Source organism: Tachyglossus aculeatus, chromosome X4 (assembly GCF_015852505.1).
Source record: "Tachyglossus aculeatus isolate mTacAcu1 chromosome X4, mTacAcu1.pri, whole genome shotgun sequence".
NCBI classification, from domain to species: Eukaryota; Metazoa; Chordata; class Mammalia; order Monotremata; family Tachyglossidae; genus Tachyglossus; species Tachyglossus aculeatus.
Genome location: NC_052098.1, coordinates 42,860,719 through 42,882,519, shown reverse-complemented (window position 1 = coordinate 42,882,519; position 21,801 = coordinate 42,860,719). Strand labels below are relative to the sequence as shown.

The following is a 21,801-nucleotide window of genomic DNA, read 5'->3' as shown; positions in this document are numbered from 1 at the left end:
AAGGTCTTAATTTTTAGGGATGATATTAATGCTACAGAATATGAAATGACAAGATGTGTGCAATACCTTTAATGTTCTTGTGCTTGAAAATAAGGAAAATAATGTCGCCATGTTTATACCACATCTTTATGCCCATGCTGCCAATATCCACACACAGTTGTCTTGACTCCTTTTCATTCATTCATTCAATCGTATTTATTGAGCGCTGACTGTGTGCAGAGCACTGTACTAAGCGCTTGGGAAGTACAAGTTGGCAACATATAGAGACGGTCCCTACCCAACAGTGGGCTCACAGTCTAGAAATGAGGAGGAACTATTTACACAGAGTAAAGCAGAGGATCTCCACATGTGTAACTAAATGGAAGTGATTTTTAAAATTCTAAATGGCTGTAACTTGGTGTATTCAGTTTTATATACTAAATTAAGAAACCATTTGGTGCTCTTTTTGGGTGAGTGGACTTTCGTTGAATCCCGTGACAGTGGATATCTGTCATTTCTGAGACAGACTTTTATTTATTGATAACTTCTGAGCCATGACCCTTCTTTTTCTAAGAAAATGTTTCTTAAATTTGCCTAAAGAGTATTTTTCAACATATCCACTTGGCTTTTTTCTGTGGAAATGCAAGTCATTTGTCATAACTACCACGTTAGCCAATTCATCACCCTGCCGCTCTTTTGACCAGAACTTTCAGGAAATAGACTTAAGGCCCTTGCATTACACAAAGAAACCTCTGTAGCCATAAATTGGAAACAAAATTGTTTTGAAGTGCAGTATTTAATAATACTGTATCCACTTTATGCAGAGAATTATTTTCAGCCGTAAAGATAGCAGCATACTTTTTGGCAGGAGCTTAGCATGGAGAATTAGGCTTTTGTCATTCTACAACTATGAATAGCCTTACAAATAGTGTACTAACTATATCCCCTCACTCTACTGCCCTTCATTCAAAAATAAAGGGAAGCATTGTGGCCTAGTGGAAAGATCGTGGGCCTGGGAGTCAGAGGATGTGGGTTCTAATCCCGGCTCCGCCACGTGTCGGCTGTGTGACCTTAGGCTAGTCACTTAACTTCCCTGTGCCTGTTACCTCATCCTTAAAATGGGGATTGACCGTGAGCCCCATGTGGGACAGGGACTGTGTCCAACCTGATTACCTTTTATCTACCCCCAGTGTTTAGAACGGTGCTTGGCACACAGTAAGCGCTTTAAGAAATACCACAGTTATTAAATAGAGCATGTAGGTAGCAGACCCAAGAGCATATATCTTGTGGAAGAAGCATAACTGCTTAAAGACTAGTATCACAAGCATAAAATGTATTTCATTCATACAGTCATATTTATTGAACACTTACTATGTTCAGAGCACTGTGCTAAGCACTTGGGAGAGTACAGTACAGCAATAAATGATCACAATCCCTGCCCACAATGAGTTTACAGTCTTTGAATTCAAGATTTTAATCTGCCCCATACATTGAGAAGCAGAGTGGCTCAGTGGAAAGAGCACAGGCTTTGGAGTCAGAGGTCATAGGTTCAAATCCCGGCTCTGCCAGTTGTCAGTGACAGTTGTTAAGTGCCAATTGTTAAGTGACTTTGGGCAAGTCACTTAACTTCTCTGTGCCTCAGTTACCACATCTGTGAAAAGGGGATTAAAGTGTGAGCCCCCAGTGGGACAACCTGATTACCTTGTAACTTCCCCAATGCTTAGAACTATGCTTTGCACATAGTAAGCGCTTAATAAATGCCATCATTATTATTGTTATTATTATTATGAAGGATGTAATCAGGAGTTTAGTCAGTTGAATACTTATTGAGTACCTGCTATGTGGAGAACACCGTATGAGGTTCTTGGAGAATATAAAATCGTCATAAAAAAGTGTGGTCCCCATCCTCGAGGATTTTTTCTAATCTAGGCAGACGTGGTTTGGTGCACATTGAAGATTAGTTGGAAAACCATTTTTTCAGAAGTGAGAACCTTTTAAGATCTGGCCTGGTGTACTCAGAAATTACTTAGGTTAAAAAAGAAATTGGAAGATGTGTTTTACATCTAAATGCTTATCCAATATTATATGTATAAACTCAGCTGCTCTTGCTCAGTTGAGTTCGACCATTAATGTTCACTTGAGTTGTTTCAGCATTCAGGACTACCCTAGGTTACAGCCAATACGTGCATTCCACGGATATTCAGTTGTACTTATTGAGCGCTTACTGTGTGCAGAACACTGTACTGAGCACTTGGAAAGTACATCACAGCAAAAAGAGAGACAGTCTCTGCCCACAGCAAGCACACAGTCTAGAGGGGTGGTGGAAGCAGACATAAATACATATCCTGCACTGTTTGCTGATTTCCCTAGGGATAAGTGTGACCAGCCCCAACATTATAAGTCGATCCCCTGCCTCCCCCTGCCCTCACACCTTCCCAATGGCTTTTCCCTCATTTCTCCATTAATATTATTTTCCTCTTTATTTGAACATTGTGTAGAAACAGCTGATGGCACAGGCGTGACCATCAGCACTGTCTTTAATTCCCCTCATTTGCCCTTCCTAGCTTGTAGCTTCACCTCCCAGTTCTGACCAAAGCCACAGGAATGGGGCTAGATAGGAAGGAACCCTTCCCGAATCATTGCTACCCATCCCAGATAGTCTCTGTCTGCATTCTTGTTGCTTTTGCCCCGGCAGGGAGATTCAGTCATTTGTTCATTCAGTGGTATTTATTGAGCGTTTACTGTGTGCAGAGCATTGTACTAATTAGGCACTTGGGAGAGTACAGTATAACAATAAACAGACATAGTCCCTGCCCACAGAAGTTTACAGTCTACAAGGGGAGATTATCAATCAGTCAATTAGTGGTATTTATTGAGTGCTTATTGTGTGCAGAGTGCTTGGGAGAGTACCATATAACAGAGTTGGTAGACATGTTCCCTGTCCACAGTGACCTTACAGTGTACTGGGTAAAACTCAAGATTCAGTTCCCTATCTAATAGCTTAACTAGATACTCAAAGAAGAGCATTATCGTGCACTTAAAAAATTCCACCAAGTCTTTTCTGAGGAAATAGCAACTAAATTAACTCTGATTTTGTGGTTATGAAACTAATAATTTGGACAGTTATATAGCCCATTGAAAATACAGAAGAAAGACAGTTCACAATTAGAAATCCCTACTTCATCCCTTCATCCTTATCTCTTGTGTTACGATAGAAACCACAAAACCACACCAGAAAGCACAAAATATTTTGTGTTTTTCTTAAATGTAACATCCTTGAAATTCCAAGAGGCATCGAATTTCAAAATGTATTTGAGTTTTGTCAGATTTCTGATCTATTAGCCTGCCCTCCAATTGGAGAAGTGGACAATTGATTATAGCTTGCCTATCCAAATTGAGAAATGGGTTTCAAAATTATTATTACCATTTCGAGTAGGCATATGATGCTCTTGGATACTATTGAAATGTCAGAGAAAGCCAGATCCCTTGAAATATGCTTGTTTTGTGGGGCTAGCTTTTTTTTTTTTAAGGCAACTAAATTCATTTAAATACAGATTGGTGAATCCAGATGTTTCATGTGCATTGTTTACAAATGTGCCCCTTATGTAAATTTTAAAGGGGTTCATTTTTACCGTGGCTGTCACCATAAAATATAGTTATACTGTATAGACTTCAAGATGGCTTGAGTGAACTTTGACAGTAAAATTCACAAAAGCTTCACAGTTGTACTTTAAATCAGTCCTGAAAATATTACTATTGAATTATATTCTATAGTTAGAGCTTTTTCACATTCTCTCTCACATGCTATAATGCTAGGAAGAGGGAATAAATGCACTTTGTGGTGACATTTTCAGAAACGACCATGAATAGCCAACTTTTGGTACGCAGACAAGCCTCTAGCTTTGCAATGCAGCAAAGCCTATACCGACACCTCTTATCCACTAGAGTATTTTGAAACCCGTAGGGGCAAAACATAACCAACTGTGTAAGGAAGGTCTGGGCTGCCAGTTGATCAGAATCTTATGTGAAAATTATCCCTGGATCATTTTTATAACTAAGTACAAAAAGGTGAAAACATTCTTCCTTGGCATTACTTTTTTGTTTTTCCTTTAATTTACGTCCTCAATCACTGAGTGCTTATGCTCTCCCGAATACTAAGAATAATAAGTATCGCATTTATTAAGGCTTACTATGTGTTAAGCACTGCAGTAGATGCATGATAATTGTGTAAATCGCTTTGAGTTGTTAATTTTGATATGGGATGTGTTTTCCTGAGTTATATCATTTGTATACCTACCTACCTACTTGGCAAGCCAGAATCAGCCTGTTAGCTATGTTTCTTCTTCAAAAGTGCATTGCTCAGTAGACTCACAATACTCATTTTCTCAAATTTAGTGATATTAGAACATATCAAATATCTCTATGTAGCATCCTTAGGTCTTTGTACTGTAATTTTTTATCTGGATTCACCTACTGTACACTGAAGCCTTTTCTAATCTGCTCTCTATTTTAAATCTGTTCCTCTTTTAACACATTATCTTTCTAACCTTTTTTGTTCTGGTATAGCCATGCTGACAAACCTTTAATAATATTGCAAATTCCACTTCTTTAGGATTTTTCTTGTGCCTTGTATGTTGATGATTCTTCAAAAATATGTCAAACTTATTGCGTTCTCTGATTTACTATATATATTTTGCTAAACTAATATTGAGTTTCTCTCAAGACAAAAGGTAAATGTCTGTATTACTAAATTAGAATTTGATGAAAGTTTTAAAATGTTTATAAAGCACTCTTAGTATATTTTAATAACATAAGTTTCTGGTTTTTCCAAAAGGAAAACTCAGTAACCAAAAACTGAAAGGAAAAAAAGCAGACTAAAGAAATGCATTATTTAAAATCCTTCATTTTTAGAAATTACTTTGGAGATATACTTTTTATATACTGACTTATGTATGATTTCTTTTCATTTTACATATTTGGAAAAAAGTAAGAGTCAAGTTAAGCACAGGTTTGCGCTTTGCCTTAATGCATGTGCATGCTGTTTGTGCTAGCTGATCGATTTAAACCGATTTATTTAAAAACAATTGTGTTGCAGCAGAAATGTTTGCATCTGTCAGAGGTAAGTGAATTCTAATTGGCGTCCTTGCAGGAAAAACATCTAAAATGGAATAGACGGATTGGGTGTTTAATAATACACTTTTTCAGGAGAATCTTAGTAATAATCATTTGCAGTTGATAAAAGTGTTTAGCATTATTTAGCGAAGTGTGACAGCATCCTAGTTTTTTAATAGAAAGTACTGTGATCTGAAAGATTTCTCATGTAGTGAGTTCAACAATTATCAAAATTAAGGTTTTGCGAAAACAGCGTTAAACCAAGTGTCTTGAAACTGAGTTGTACTTGGTGGCTTAAATGTACTTTTTTTAGTATTCCATGTTGTTTGGAAATTTTCTCAGGCTAGGTTTCAGAAAGTTCACCTTCCTGTGCTAGACAGCAGGAGCAATGGGACAAGGTAGTCTGCTGTGTGACCTGGGGCAAGCCACTTAACTTCTCTGTGCCTCAGCTCCCTCATCTGTAAAACGGGGATTAAGACTGTGAGACCCCCAGCGCTTAGAACAGTGCTTGGCACATAGGAAGCACTTAACAAAATACCATTATTATTATTATTACTTAATACCATTTCAGTCCTCCAAAGGGCAAAGAAGGTAACAACAGCTCCTCATCAGCTTGAGAGTTTGGGGGAAGGTTTGAGCAGAAGTGGGTAGTATTTGAATCTGTCCTTCATCTGTATGTATAGTTTTATGTAACTCTTTGAGACCTAGCTGCCTAATGTAGACTTCCCGGTGGCATACCTTCCTAAGAGTAAAAGAACTTGTTGAGTTGCTCTCTACAATGCACTGTACTAAGCATCTGGAGAGTACAAAGCAGAGAAATGACCTGTTACCTGCCCTTAAGAAGCTTAAACTCTTAACAGGGGAGTTCAAAAAAAATTTTCAAAACCAGTAGTCAAAGTTAATAATTGAACATATGGTTGAATAAACATGCAACATTGCTGAGAATGGGCTAAAAAAAAAGCGCTGGAGCTGACTGGAGTACAGGGAACTAATTGGGGAATCGTTGTTGGAGGAAGTGGGATTTTAGGGCAGCTTTAGATGTGATTTTGGGAGACAGGGAACTCCAGACTGGGGTACCAATGTGCCTGAGGTAAAAGAGAGGTACAGAAGATAAATTTTGGAAGGAAAAAGAGTGATCTGAAGAGTGGTGGGTCAAGAGAGCCGAAGCGTAAGATGGGGCAAGTTGATCAAGAGTCTTGAAACTGATTGTGAGGTATTTCGGCTTGGTGCGGAGGGTTCCCGGAAATCAGTCGAGTGTTTTAAGGAGTGGAGAGAGATCCGCCGATTGGTGCTTCCAGATGATGATCTGTGCAGCGGCACTTAGTAGAGACTGGAGGCAGGGAAACCAGTTAGGAAGGTGAATCAATAGTTGATCCATGATGTGGCCAGAGCTGTTGCCAGAGGGGTAGCTCTTTGGATAGGGAGGAATAAATGACCGGATTTGGCAGTAGATTGAATCCGAGAATTGAAAGACAGCGAGTAGTCGAGGACAACGCTGAAGTCGCGGGTTATCGTGTCAGGGAGGATGGCAGTGTTATCGATATAGATTGGGGGGAAAATTAAGTTAAGCTTTTTAAAGTAAAGGAACTTGTAAACCTTTTTGAGTAGGAGAACTGTGCTCCTGCTTAATGATGCTCATTTTCTGTTTTAGTGCCTCCTCCAGTGGAAGATAGTGAAAAACAACAGAAACGCTTTAGGCCTTCGTCAAAGATGTCTTCCAAAGAGTGCCTTCTAGAGACCCCTTCTTCATCAGGAGTAGCCCAGGAATCTTTGACTTACAAGGAGAAGTATGTCCCTCCTGAGCTGAGTATCTGGGACTACTTTATAGCAAAGGTACCATTTTTGATACAAATATGGAAACCAAAGTATCTTAAATAGAAATCAGTCAGCCATTTCAAATATTTTCCCCTTATGGAGTAATGGAAATTTTCATAAGTTACCTTCCCCAAATGTTGCAGTAATAATATTTGACCAACCTCTTGGCAATTTAAGCCATTGCTTGGGTAACTTAGGACTTCATAATTGAAAAATTCCATCACTGAAATACGGCTTGAGCTGCAACAGATTGCTATCAGGCCTCTTCCCTGCCCAATCCATACTTCACTTTGCTGCCTGGGTCATTTTTCTAAATGTCATTCTGCATATATCTCCCCAGACCTCCCAAACCCTCAGTGTTGTCCATCCTTCTGCGGATCAGGCAGAAATTCCTGACTATTTAGGGCTTTAAAGCAGTCAGTCAGCTCTCTCTCTCTCTCTTCCTCACCCACCATCTTCTGAAGTGGTACAGCCCTGCTTGCTCACTTGGTTCCTCTCAAACTAACCTGCTCGCTGTGCTTCCTCCTCAACTCTTCCGCTGCCCACTTCTTGCGTACACCCTCCCTTCCGTCTGAAACTCCCCTCTCCTTAACATCTGATAGACCACTGCCCTTTCCACCTCCAAAGCCCTTCTGAAATCCCATCTGCAGAAAGCTATCCCTGATGAATTTCTGTTCTTCCCACCTCGTATCCACTGTCATTTCAGTACTTCCATGCCATCTAAGAACTCATCTTCCCTCCCCACCCCAGCACCAGGTTATAGACCATTATCATCTGGTATTTCCTCTAGAATGGAAGCTCTTTGAGAACAGGGATCATGTCTACAAATTCTCTTGTACTCTCCCAAGGGCTATGCACAGTCTCCTGTGCACAATAAGTGCTTAATAAGTATTATTGGTTTGAAGAGGTTAGAAATCACTTTGAATACCATAATTAAATTATTTGAGAAGGGAAAGGAACAAGTAGGTGAAAATGAATAACAGTAGATACAGGTGTGGGTGGTAGCGATCCTTGAAGGAGAGGATTAGTACTGATTATTAACAGCTTTAAAAGCATTAGATCAAATGCAACTGCTTAAAAAATGTTCTCATCTTGCCTTATGCTGTTGAGTCAACTCCGACCCATAGCGTCGCCACGGACACATCTCTTCCAGAACGCCCCACCTCCATCTGCAATCGTTCTGGTAGTGAATCGGTAGAGTTTTCTTGGTAAAAATACAGAAGTGGTTTGCTTTTGCCTCCTTCCAAGCAGTAAACTTGAGTCTCTGTCCTCGACTCTCCCCCAGAATGGGTAGGTTTCTGCTTGACTCTCTCTTCCGTAGTGCAGACTGGTAGAGTACTGGAAACTCTCCAGGTGTGACCCTGAAAGGTTAAAAATGTTAATTTGTATTTAATAAAATTTTGCATTGTGAATTCTACATTTTATTTTGTAGCCTTTTTTCCCACCATCCCAAAATAAAGTAGAGTATGATTCAGAGGAGAGTCAGGAAAGTGAAGATGAAGAAGATGGTTTTACTTCAGAGTTACTCATCCAAGAACATTCCAATTGCAATTCTTACAGGTATGGAATGGAAGGACTGTGGGTATCTTTTTCCCCCAGGATGTAAGGCTCTTCAGTTCCCACAGAGTGGAACTGCTTGGTAACTTGTACGGAATTTCAAAAAAGAATTGGGGTGGATGTAATAACCCAGTTAAGTAATCATTTGCACTATTGCATATTATGACATTCAAATTGCTGTTCTTTTAGCTAGTCAACATTACGGTTTGTTCCTTTTCTTAATATGTAACTTAAAAGGGATTATGGTTAGGTAAATAAATAGATAAATGAGTTAAAACAATATAAATGCTGGTTTTGATATTTAAATGATTTGCATTTGAATAGTTTTGTCAGTTTGAAAAAGCCTTGTATGTTTATCGAGTACCAAAAGCTGTTTCCCTTTCTCTGTTAAGCTGTGGAATGTCTTTTTTCAGAAACATGCTTAATCATTAAAGTTTTGCAAATGGATTATAATTGTAGTTTAGAGGAGAAAGACAAAAATAATGCTACATTTTAAGGAGAAATTTCTGTAACACTTGCACTTGACAGACTTATTGAATAGACATGACTGATTTCCTGATATTTAATTTTTTTTTTTTTTAGTTGGTCATTGATGCGATTGGCTATGGTACAACTGGTACTTCATAATTTGAAGACCTTCTACCCATTGGCTGGGCACGATCTTTCAGGTGATAAAACCATTCATAGTGTCTTCAATTTTTGTGGTACTTTCCCTTTAAAGATAAGTTCTAATTCCAGGCTTTTTAGCACCTGATGCATTTCAGAAATTAGATGATCTGATTTTAAAGTTTGTGTAAGTTTTATATCTGTGTACAGAAAAGTTCTCTGAGACCTACTATTCAAAAAAAAAAGCTTTCTCACTGCCTTCCACATCCCAGATTTGTTCAATCTTATTTATTGAGCGCTTACTGTGTGCAGAGCACTGTACTAAGGGCTTGGGGGAGTACCGTATAACAATAAGAAGACATGGTATTGCTCACTTAGAAGTGATTTCACAGGGGCTCAGAGGACACAGCCACCTTTCCCAGAATCTGACCTCTCACTCTGAGGTGACGTAATCAAGGAAAGATGCAAGCAGCTGCTCATATAAGTGGTTTGATCATAGGCGCTGGCTCCCCAAAAGTGACACAAGGAGTTTTCCCCATGGGATTGCCACCAAGGGGGCAAAGCCATTAGCTTAACACCCCCCATCCCTGCACATGATTTTTTTTAGGCAGGGTGGGCAACTGCAAGTAGCCCCAAGTCCCTCGCAGCCAGAGAGGCACTAGAGGTGGAACAAAGATGACAGCACCACAATTTGTCCACTTCCGGTCCTGCTGCTTTTCAGGATCCCATCAGGGTCGGGTATGTGGCTGTGCCATAATATGGGCGCTGCCCTTTTGGACTAGTATCTTTTGGTCATTCCTGATATTGCTGCTGAAACAGCTGGACTCAGTTGTTGGGTTGTCTGGACGAGTCAACTGGACTTGTCTACTGTGTGACTTTGGGCAGGTTTTTTCACTTCTCTGGGCCTCAGTTTCGTCATCTGTAAAATGGGGGTCGAGACTGTGAGCCCCACATGGGACAGGGACTCGATTGTGTCCAACTCAATTTGATTGTATCCACCCCAGCACTTAGTACGGAGCCTGGCACATAGTAAGAACTTAACAAATACCATTATTATTATTATTATTATTCCCTTTCTGCCCCTCTTCCCCCTTCTCTTCTCTCTTCTTACTCTTCTGCTTCTTCTCTTCCCCCACCCTCTTTTCCTCCTTTCCTCTCTTGGCAAGTATACCCCATAGCTCAGAATTAAAAGATAGAACTTCCAGAGGTGATTCCCTGGCATTTTCACCTATCACTTCTAGTACTTGCAGAGCTGTAGCGAGGGGAAACAAAAAGCTGCAGGCCCTTGAAATCCTCCCCGCCCCACACACCTCCCACCTCCTTTTAAAGAAAATTCACACCCCTAGATGCAATATATCCAGAGTTCATAATATTACAGCTCAACAATGTAGGACTGAAAGTCATTGTACACTAATAAAAATTTGGAAAGAGGTTGAAGTTTATGGGTTCATTCAAGAAGTACTTGAATGTCTGCTAGAGCAGAAATATATTCTTTTAGGAACATACATTCGATAGTGATCTAAAATATCCTTGAATACATGCAAAAATGCATTAGCCCACACCCTCCCTACGGTCAGAACCCAGATAGTAAAATAAATTAAATTGACATTCTTGGCTATTGTCTTTGCCTAGGTGTATTTTTCCATTTTTATGTCATGGTGTATAGCTATTTTAAAGGCTATTGGAAATATTATACCTTAGTTATTATCTTTGAAGTTATATCATACTGCTCCTTCAATTTTGTTAGAATGGGTTTCTTGGGCAGTGTGTCACATGTATCATTCTGGGTGTGGTACTTATTAAGCGCTTTCTATGTGCTAAATGCACATAGATAATAATACAACATAAGATAATTAGGTCAGACCAAGTTCCTGCCTAGCCTGTGCATTTGTGGCTTTCTGTTAAGCTTTTTCTGACATCTGGCTTTGATTGTAGTTCTGTTTTCAAACCTTGCCATCCCTTTCATTTCTCCTTCAACATTGTTAGAGTGAGTTTCTGGTATTGAGATCTTGGAGAATGCAGTTTTTTGGGTCATTGTAGTCCACACATTTGTTAAGCTTTTCTTACCATCTGGCTTTTATTGTAGTCCAAGCTTGGTTGTCTCATGTCAGAGGGCTTATCATAAAATATCCTGCCACGTCCATTATCATCTGGTCGGGTTTAATACAATATTCACCTCCCTCTACAGGAAGATAGTGAGCATTTGTTGCTTAATCCACATCTCCTGGAAAAATCACACTAGCATGTTTTTACTTTGTGTAAGTCTACTGACAGCCTGTGGTTGGAATAGACATTTTTGTGTGTTTCTATTGTGTGGTACCAAACCAAGTTACTATTCCAACTAGAAATAACAACCTAGAGTTGTGTCGTGGTCGAGTCTGCAGCACTGGTTAAGACAGAAGACTACGCGTGGCTGTGCTTTTATAGCCCTGCAAATTAAGCCTTATAATCTTTGCATTTTAAGATGTCGCTTTTGGGTAGACATGAGTCTCAAATGCTAGCTTGTTTTTCTGTGGGCTTCAGGAATAACCTAGTCTTAGAAAATGTTTTTGGTTATATGGGTGCATTACTCCATGTAGCTACCCCAACTGGATAATTCATCTCCCCCAAAGTCCACCCTGGAACCTATTAAACAAGGTCACACTAATATCCACTGCTTAATTTCCACTTTAGCTGCAGACTCCGTCAAGTAGGCTATAAGGCCTTTTGAATTCTTCCCCAGAAAAGTAGAAGTATAGACTAACATTCCATTCGAGTTATTCACCTTGCGAGGTAATACTGTCCATTGAGCATGAAACTGGAAGAGTTCTATTTTCATTTATTTACTTTTTCTGTTCAGAGCTTCCTGTTAGCTCCCCGCTGTGTCACGCAGTTCTGAAAGTTCTTCAGCGATGGGAACAAGTTCTTCTCCGAAGACTTGAAATCCACGGTGGGCCGCCCCCAAACTATATTTCCATCCACCCCTCTGAAGAAAACTTAGCGGCAGGTCCTGCGATTCTTCGCCATAAAGCTTTGCTTGAACCTACAAACACTCCTTTCAAGTAAGCAGTTTAATAAGTATTGACTTCTACACGTTTCAGTATTTAAAGATTTCTGTTGTTTGAGGTGGCTATTATCTATCATCCACTGTATATGAAGCACTGCCCTGGCACAGTGATGGTGCTACACATGAAGAGTATATGTGAAGAGACAGAAATATTTGAATTCAGTCTGAAAGAGAAGAATTTCTAACCATCACCGTCCCCGATACCTAACATCCTTCCTTTCCCTCCAGATGACAAAACAAAAAACCCCGATTCTGTTCTGAGGCCCTTTACTTTCTGTTTCAGAAAGGGGAACATTTTCAGGGTGTGTATTAGTTCTGTGCTTACACTAATACTGGGATGCATTTTTTTTTACATTTTTTATAGCTGCAGTACAGATTTGCCTATTTCAAAAGTTACTGCCCACGCTCCTGAATATTGACCATTTTGTGCATCAAAACGGTCAAATTAGATCTACAGATGCTGTAGTGATGCAGGATTTGTTGAAGATGATTGCATGATGTCATTTGTCAATGTGGGCACAATGTAGCATTCCAAGAGCAGAGGAAATAGTCTCCTATCCCTTTTTAAGCAACATTTATTAACTGCAGTTTTAGTGGTTGTTTGCATTCACCCCTTTCACCAACACTCTGCGTCTTTTCTCATCCTGAGATGCCAGTGCTAAAGGCAGGAGGAAGTATGAGTTTCCCCCACAATTAGGTCTTGATGGGTCCAAAAAAGTAAAAAAAAAAAAAAAAAAAAAAAAAAGCATCTCACTATTAGTGTAAGCATAGAACTAATAAGCACCCTGAAAATGTTCGCCCCAGGACTAAATCGGGGTTTTTTGTTTTGTCATCTGGAGGGAAAGGAATCATCTGGTCTCCTTTCCCTTCTCCTGTCCCCTTCCACATTCCTTCACTTGCAGACCCTCCATTTCAAGATCCCCCTAACCTATTGCCCCGATGTGTCTCTTAGTTGACTTGGTCAATAGAAAGATCAAATTCCTTTATAAAATCTTAATTCCTTCTTAGGGTTTTTAGATAAATGTGACTTAGAATGCCCAAAATAGCCTAAGGGTTGGGCTGCCCATTCTTATATTCAGCAACAAAGAGGTTGTGCTCTTGTTGATTATTTTCTTGGTGTGTGGGCAGATTTTTTTTGTGTGTGTGGTATATTCCAAGTTCTTGAAGAATCTTAGCTCAAGAATCCTCACCACAAAATTGCAATTACTAGTCATTTAGCTTTGAAGGCTTGTCTTCTGAGTTGAATGGTAGAAGAGCCTGGGTGAAGTTTGTATCCCTCCCTCTGACCAATGCTTACCTGCTTGAACAAGCTTGGGTGCAGAGGTTTAATATTTAATAACCAGGGAGAAGCAAAGATGGAAAATAGAGCAAATGCAAATACCCTTCTCTAATTGTACAGACTTCGGTAAATAGAAAAACATCTACAAATACACAAGCCAACTTCCATGCGTCCTCAGAGTTCTTAAGTTCACCATTCACCGTGTGGTCTGAGAACTGAGGGTAGTCAGTAAACCCAGGAAGAGGAAGGTTCCAATCTCTAAAGGAGTCTGGGGAATGTAGTCGTACTGGACTGTGAATAGTCTTCCTCTTTCCCTTTCAGTATCCTTTGACCTACATTCCACCTGAAATGGAGATCTAAACGTTTCCACTACAGGACTGCCAACTCTGTTTTCCCTGTGTTTGCACTATCATTGCAATCCGTTTTTGACTGTCGTCTTCTGAAGGACAGGGATCCTCTCTAACTTGCTTAGGGTAAAGTCATGTAAGGGGCAGGATTGACTAACTCCTCTGAAATACCTAATTCAAATGCATTGTCTTGTCCGTAGGTCTAATCATCATCATGCACTGTCTGTGAAGAGGCTTTGGCAGTACTTAGTGAAGCGGGAAGAAGTTCAAGAAACCTTTATCAGAAATATATTTACAAAGAAAAGGTGCCCAAATGAGGTCTGTAGATTTATTTTAAGATATTCTGACCTAAGATGTAGATACCGGAATGAAGAAAGTTTTGGGGGTTGAAATGGTCTTACTACTTTCCTACTCAAATGTTTCGTGGCTGTGTAGAGAGAAAGGAAAGGCTGGAACTCTATGCTGTTGAGTAAGGATTGATTTGGGCTTTTAACAATTATGTTTTCCTGAGGGACGTGTTTGGAAGATTTCTTTTTTTGTCGGGGTGCAGGGGGAGCCATGTTTTTCCAAATATATTGAATTTTTCATTTGTGTCAGCATAATGTTTCCAGAGAGAAAGGAGAAGTCAAAATTTAGTTTTCCTTTGCTGACAAGTTGTTTAAAAAGATGATTGGTCTTGAGAAAGATCGTGGTCCAGGGTTCGATTCAAGTCTTGATGAAAATAGACTGAAAGCATTAGAATGATCAGAGGTTCTTATTCCTTTCTCATTTTATTCATTATGTCTTTCTAACTGATGCTTTTTTGTGATGATGCATACCAGCCGCATGCTTTTAAATAATTAGGCCTTGAAGTTAAATATTTCTATCAAACTCATCGGCTTCTGCCACTAAAATGTTTTGCGCAGCTCTGCTTGGTTCTTCAACTGCTCTTGTTGACTTGTGATGCGTTAATGTGTTCTCTCCTAACAAAGAAAGCCCCTAAGCAGTTAGGCACTCAACTCCCCACCCACCCCCCACAGCATTCATATCCATATCCTTATCCTAATCTCCATTTGTTCCCTTACCTGTGACTTGTTTTAAGATCTGGTGTCCCCAGATAGACTGTGAATGCCCCGAAGGCAGGGCACAGTGTGGCCTAGTGGATAGAACACAGGCCAGGGTGCCAGAAGACCTGGGATCTAATCTCAGTTCCACAGTTGCCGGTTGTGTGACCGGTTGTGTGACCCGAGGCAAGTTGCTTCACTTCCAGGCCTCAGCTTCCTCATCTGTTCCCATGGGGATTCAGCGCCAGTTCTCCCTCTTACTTAGACTGTGAGCCCCATGGGGGACAGGGACTGTGTCCGACCTGATCAACTTGTATCTATCCCAGAGCTTAGAACCGTGCTTGATGTATAGTGAGCATTTAACAAATACAAGAAGGATGATAATAATAAGGTCATTGGAGCCACTATCTAGTATTTGATACTAAATATAATAATAATAATTATGATATTAAGCGCTTACTATGTGCCAAGCACTGTTCTAAGCACTGGGTTAGATACAGGATAATCAGGTTGTCCCATGTGGGGCTCACACTTTTAATCCCCATTTTACAGATGAGGTAACTCAGGCACAGAGAAGTTGTGACTTTCCCAGTAGACAAATGGCGGAGCTGGTATTAGAGCCCATGTACTCTGACTCCCAAGCTCGTGCTCTTTCCACTAAGCCTCACTGCTTCTCAGCCTTTAACCCCTACACTTGGTGTTTCAGTCGTTCAGGGAATGCACTCCCCCTCGTCCCCCTCTCCATCCCCGCCGTCTTACCTCCTTCCCTTTCCCACAGCACCTGTATATATGTATATGTTTGTACATATTTATTACTCTATTTTACTTGTACATATCTATTCTATTTATTTTTTGTTAATATGTTTGGTTTTGTTCTCTGTCTCCCCCTTCTAGACTGTGAGCCCACTGTTGGGTAGGGACCGTCTCTATATGTTGCCAACTTGTACTTCCCAAGCGCTTAGTACAGTGCTCTGCACACAGTAAGCGCTCAGTAAATATGATTGATGCACCTTTGTGGGTGTAAAGTGGAAAATGAAAACTCTCCCAGGACACTCTGCTCCTTTGTGCATTATTATGGATATGTGTAGGGATGCCACCTTCTCATTTTTAGCACAGGGGCACAGAGCTTCGAGCAGGCAAGACTTCAAGGAGGAGTCGGTGTTTAGAGGTGGGGGTTTCCGTAGGCAGAATTCTTCCCCTCCCCTTGCCTTCAATGTTGGGGGGTGGGGGTGGGGGGAGTTAAGCCCCAAGCTTGCCCCAAAGCCTGGGGGAGACCCAACTCCAGAACTCAATAGGACGCAGGGTTGCAGACAGTCCCCACCTGGCCCCACAGTTCACCAGAGGTGATAGAAATCCCTGCCAAGTTGGAAGGCCTGGAAGAGTGATGCCTCCAGCCTGATCCTGTTGCCTGGCAAGAGCGAGAAGAGTCTCTGGATTGCCAGTAGAGCTCTTGCCATGCCATTTGGTCAGGTCGAAGGTGAACCAGTCATCCGCTTGGCCCCCAGAGCCTGCTGGTAGGTGGCAATGATAATCGAAGTCACCATTTCCAGTTCTAAAGATGGGGTTTGCTCTGCTCCCACAGTACAGATCTCAGGGGTTCCCTGCGTATGTGTGAATAGTGACTACCAGGACCTTAGGTCAGGTTGGTGGTTAATTACTGAAGATACATTCCCATTCCGATCTGTCAGTCAATCAGTGGTATTTATTGAGGACTTACAATGTGCAGAGCACTGAATGTAGCGCTTGGGAGAGTACAATCCAATAGAGTTCTCAAGCATCTTGCAATCAGGTAAGCTCCTCTTAGAATCTCTCCGCTGTGTTTTCTTCCTCCAACACCTTTATTTAGACTTGGTCTTTTTTCGATCTTTAGTTAGAGTGTGTGTTCTAGAAGCGGCAATGGGGTTTGTTAACAAATAAGCCATTTTAAACTTTACCCAGAAATTTATTTCAAATACTATCCTTGTCTACCATCTCGGTAAAGCACAGTGTAAGAAACGTTATTGTTATGCTACTGAAGCACTCACTATGTGTCAAGCGCCGAGCACTGGAACATTACATGAACAAGAAGCATTCAGGAAAGTTATGTCATAATTACACAGCACAAAGTTTTCAAACCAATGCACTGTGTGTCTTCTTTCGAAGGTAACATATTTCCTGTTTTTTAAAAGGCCATTTTTCTCCTGCGTGCAAGTGTTTCCCAGGAGAATTCTGATATGCGATTTAAAAAGATCGCCTCGCACCTCTTGTAGCTTTCTTCTTCTCAGCCTTGCTTTCCGTTCTGTTCCTCACCTCTGTCATCTCTGTGTTCTGCTTGTCATGCTGATAGGTATAGGTATGGTAAAAGAGAGCCCTGTGCCAGCCAGAAATCCGGGGCCTGGTCTAACCCATCGTGACCCAGTTCAGGGCTCAGACAGTGATGTCTGTACCCTCAGTTCCAGGAGGCTGGGACACTCATTTCATGGCGGTTACCCCTGAAGGCTTCTAGAAGCTGGAATTTTCAAGCCCCAGGGGCAACCCTGCATGTGGAGAACTCCTGCATGTGGATCTTAATGTTGCTGGGAAATACGGCCTGGGTCATTTTGGCCCAGGGGCACTTCTGGTTAACCGGCCCCTCCCTCTGTGGTACGACCTCTTCGACCTAAACTAGTGTCAAAGGAAGTTGGCACCCAGTTGCATTTGGCTTTGTGCTGATCCGATTGGGTCCTATGGCCCTGAGATTCACACTTGTAGAAGTGACCCAGCAGTGAAAGGATTTTCAAAGCAAACTTATTACAAGACTTATCAAGTGGACTCATCTTATCTCCCGCTTTGGTTTATCCCTTTGATGTGAAGAGGGTACACAGGAATTGGCATAGTGCCATGATTTTTAGAAGTGTAGAAATGACTGATATTTCAGCAACTGGGAAGTGGTGATGTTTAACAGAAGCCTAAGGAAGGATTGCCCCAGAACAAAATAAACTTGTAAGAATAACTAGGATAAGCAGATAATTCAATACAGTAAAAACCACTTATTGAAAATCCTCTACTTTGTACCAGATCTTAGTTGTATGTTCTTTTTTTTAAGTAACTCGCTCTGTATGAATTCACATCATATAGCACTGAGGTGCTTCTTGGAAAATGAATTTCATATTCTCAAATATAACATTTTATATAAGGGTAATATTGGAATGTCTAATGGAGTTAAATGGGGCAGCAATTAGCAATTACCAAATTCCCTTTTATCCTCATAATTTGGGGGAGAAAATTACAACAAAGGTGAAGTGATTTAGCAGTTCCTGGGATTATAAGAGAACGATTTACAGATTCTCAAGACAGTATTTCTAGTTACGTTTTTTTTTCTGTCTTTTTGAAATCTGAAGTTGACACGATGGTTTGATTTCATCTCTGAGAGTCCTGTTTCTACAGTACTATCAAACAGTTAAATTCAGGATGTGTTAAGAATGTCCAACTCGGTTGTGAGCTTATCACATTAAGTAGTAATGTTGGAAATTGCATATAGAACTATTTCTAGTGACTGGACTTCTTCCTGTCATTATTATGCTTATTTGGACCTTAAATCCAATGCGATGGAGTTATTCAAATGAAAGAAAAGTAATCTTCACTTGTGGAACAAACCATAATTATTTTTGATGAGAAACATTTTTATCTGTAGGTTAACAGCAACCAAAGCTGATTATAGTAATGTGAGTGATTTTATCGCAAAATGTCAGCTACTTAGCATGGAGTATGTGTTAATTTCTAACTATATTTAGGCCACTCTAGCACAGGATTTAAAATATCCCCGATATCTTGCATGTTCTATTTTATCTTTACTCTTTGTCATGTGGTTATTCTTTTTTGATGAAGTCGTTAGAGGACCACAGTGAAATCATCAAAAATACTATGATGGACGAGCCAACCAGCAACAAGGTAACACAGTAGCATTCAACTGAAATTTGGAAATTGCATTCTTTGACTAGAAAGGTCATTTTTGAGTCTATTAGATTTAAACCGTTCACTCTCTTTTTTACAATTATAGCTTTGTCCAAAGTTTAACAATGTGGACTGTAGTCGTGATTCAACCAAAGTCATGCTAACCGAATCATAGCATCATGCAACATACTTGATTTCAGGTTTTTTTAAAGAATGCAATTTTAAAGGGAATTGAATGTATGCTCTGCTATCATCACACTGAATATACATTGGTTTAAGTCTAGAAATCAAAGTAGTCCTTCCTAAAATCATATTTTGTATTGGCATCAAACCTATAAGGATTTTATAAATGATTTTCTAAATGTTCATAATCTGTATACTGTTTTGCCAAGTATAGTGTATTTTTAAATGAGAACCTACTTAACTGTGTGCTCACTATGTGATTGATTCCAAAGCTGCTAGCAGTTCTCTGTGATCTCAATAGTATTACAATTATTTAATATTTATTAGACAATCCAGCAAGTAAAATTAATGTAATTATGGTTGGAGTATTTTCATAATGGTAGCTTTCGCAGAAACTTTTTTGAGCAATAATTCATCAGAGATTATTTTCCTCAAACTTTTAAGGTGATGTACCATACATTTCCTAACGATATCCTTAATAAAATAAGATCAGTCATGCGCAAATAACCAACAAGCTAATAGTTGTAGAAGTAGCAACATTATTTGAGTTTCCTCTTGGGTGTAGGGCACTGTACAAGGTGCTTGGGAAATACAGAATAATGAAGTGATGCATTTCTCTGCCCACAAGAAGCTTACAGTCCAGAGGGGGAGACAGACATTGAAAGAAATTACACATAAGGGAAACAGCAGAGTATAAGGTTATGTGCATAAGTGCTGTGAGCCTGAACTGAGGGTGGGGTGAATATCAACTGCATTAGGGGGACAGAGCCAAAGACAAAAAGCAGAAGTGAGGGCTTAATCAAGGAAGGTCTCTTGGAGGAGGTGATTTTTTTTTTTTTTTTTTAAAGAATGGCTTCGGAGATATAGAATGTGGTGGTCTGTCAGATATGAAGGGGGAGGGAGTTCCAGTCCAGAGGGAGGTTGTGGGTGAGGGGTCGGTGGCTAGATAAAGGTACAATGAGTAAGTTGGTATTAGAGGAGCAAAGTGTGCAGGCTGGGTTGTAGTAGGAGATGGGTGAGGTAAGGTTGGAGGGGAAGAGCTGACTGAGTCCCTTAAAGCCATGTTCTGATTTGAACATGGTAAGTCTGAATTGTTGGCAGAACAGCCAAGTAGCGATATCCTGAAGGCACAAGGAAATGTGAGACTGTGGAAAAGGAGAGGGATGACAGGGTAGATTTGGGTATCATCTTCGTAGAGATGGTGGTTGAAGCTATGGGAATGAGTGAATTCTCCGAGGGAATGGGTGTAGGGGGAGAAGAGAAGGGGACCCAAAATGGAGCCTTGAGGGACTCCAACAATTAGAGGGTGGGAGACAGTAGAGGAGCCTGCAAAAGAGACAGAGAAGGAACAGCCAGAGAGATGAGAGAAAAACCAGGAGAGGATGGACAGTATCAGTCAAGCCAAGGTTAGATGATGTTTCCAGGAGAAGGGGTGGTCCACAGTGTCAAAGGCAGCTGAGAGGTCGAGGATTAGGATGAAACAGAGGCAGTTGATTTAGTGAGAGGAAGATTATTAGTGACCTTACAGAGGGCAGTTTCCATGGAGTGAAGGGGGTGGAAGTCAGATTTCAGGGTGTCAAGGAAAGGAAGGGAAGGCAGTTAGACAACTCACTCAAGTTATTTGTAGAGGAATGGTAGGAGGGAGATATGGGGGAAAGTCCTTGTTTCCTCTTCTGCCACTAGCTTCTGCGTCATCCTTCCACTTGGATTTGCTGCCTTTTTTTCACCTCTCCTTCATCCCCACAGCACTTATGTACATATCCATAATTTATTTATTTACATTAATGTCTGTCTACCAACTCTGTTCATTAGTGTACTCCCTCAAGTGCTTAGTACAGTGCTCTGCACACAGTAAGCTCTCAATAAATGTGATTGATTGATGGGGTGATAACTGGAGGGATCTATGGGGTCAAGGAAAGGTTTTTTTAGGATATAGGATATGTGGGTATGTTTGAAAACTTCGGAGAAGGAGCCATTGGAAAGTGAGTGGTTGAAAATCAAGGTCAGGGAGGGAGGAAGGGAAGGGGCAGTTGTTTTAAGGTGCAGACGGATGGGTTGCAGAGGGGATAGATTTTGAGAGGAGGCAGGAGATCTCTCGCGATGCTGCAGGGAAGGATGGGGGAGTCAAAAAAGGGGGCTGGAGTAGGGTGCGACTGAGGAGGAGCAGGGGAGATTTTTAGTTAGGTCAAGCCTGATGGCTTCATGGTTTTTATCAATGAAATAAGAGATGGTGGGGTTTAAGGAGGAAGTTAAACATCTGAACAGCTTGTGCAGGCAGCGAGCATGGGAGTCAGTAAGGATGGAGAAGCAGTATTGCCAGGTGAGGGAAGAGTGCCGAGCTAAAGCATGTGAGGATGAATTTGAGATGAACAGAGTCGGCCTGGAAGTGTGACAAGGAAGCGATCCAGAGCTCCAGATGGGTGGTACAATATCGGCATAGGGATAGCGGAACTAGGGAGTTAAATGGCGATGGTGGGGTAGAGGGCATGGACTTGTGTGTCAAGAGAGGGTACAAGGAGTTGACGTGCTAACTGGGGAGGTGGACATACAGATGTTTACAACTAGAGTGGCCCAAGTGAAGACACTGAGCGAAATTTTTAGCACGTGAGTGCTAAGGAGGATGCAAATAGGTTTATAAGTTCTCTTGGTAGCTGAAGGATTGATATGGCTCAGGGTGCTAGGGGAAAATAATTGAGGAAAGCTTTTTTGGAGGTGGGATTTTAGGAGGGATTTGAACGCAGGGAGAGAGACTGTTCCAAGCCGAGGGAACGGCACTGAGCAAGGGGAAGGAGGTGGGAAGCGTCGAGAGTGTGGGAGTTTAGGAAGCTTGGGAGGAGGGGAAACGGTATTAGCAGATGAAGGGAGCAGATAGGTAAGGAGGGGCCAGACAGTGGAGAAACTCGAAGCTGATCGTGAGTTTTT

At 40.9% G+C, this 21,801-nt stretch overlaps 1 protein-coding gene across 3 annotated transcripts in view; it reads left to right on the top strand.

Moving 5' to 3' along the window:
- Positions 1-21,801, top strand: part of DMXL1 (Dmx like 1) — a 158,356-nt gene that overhangs the window by 105,467 nt on the left and 31,088 nt on the right. For 2 of the 3 annotated variants that reach the window (XM_038769925.1, XM_038769924.1), the window contains exons 29-34: positions 6,743-6,924; positions 8,339-8,466; positions 9,046-9,131; positions 11,909-12,110; positions 13,942-14,059; positions 18,631-18,693. In XM_038769925.1, the coding sequence (XP_038625853.1) occupies positions 6,743-6,924; positions 8,339-8,466; positions 9,046-9,131; positions 11,909-12,110; positions 13,942-14,059; positions 18,631-18,693 (779 nt within the window). The remainder of the gene's footprint in view (positions 1-6,742; positions 6,925-8,338; positions 8,467-9,045; positions 9,132-11,908; positions 12,111-13,941; positions 14,060-18,630; positions 18,694-21,801) is intronic. The other variant, XM_038769926.1, reaches the window with a different exon arrangement.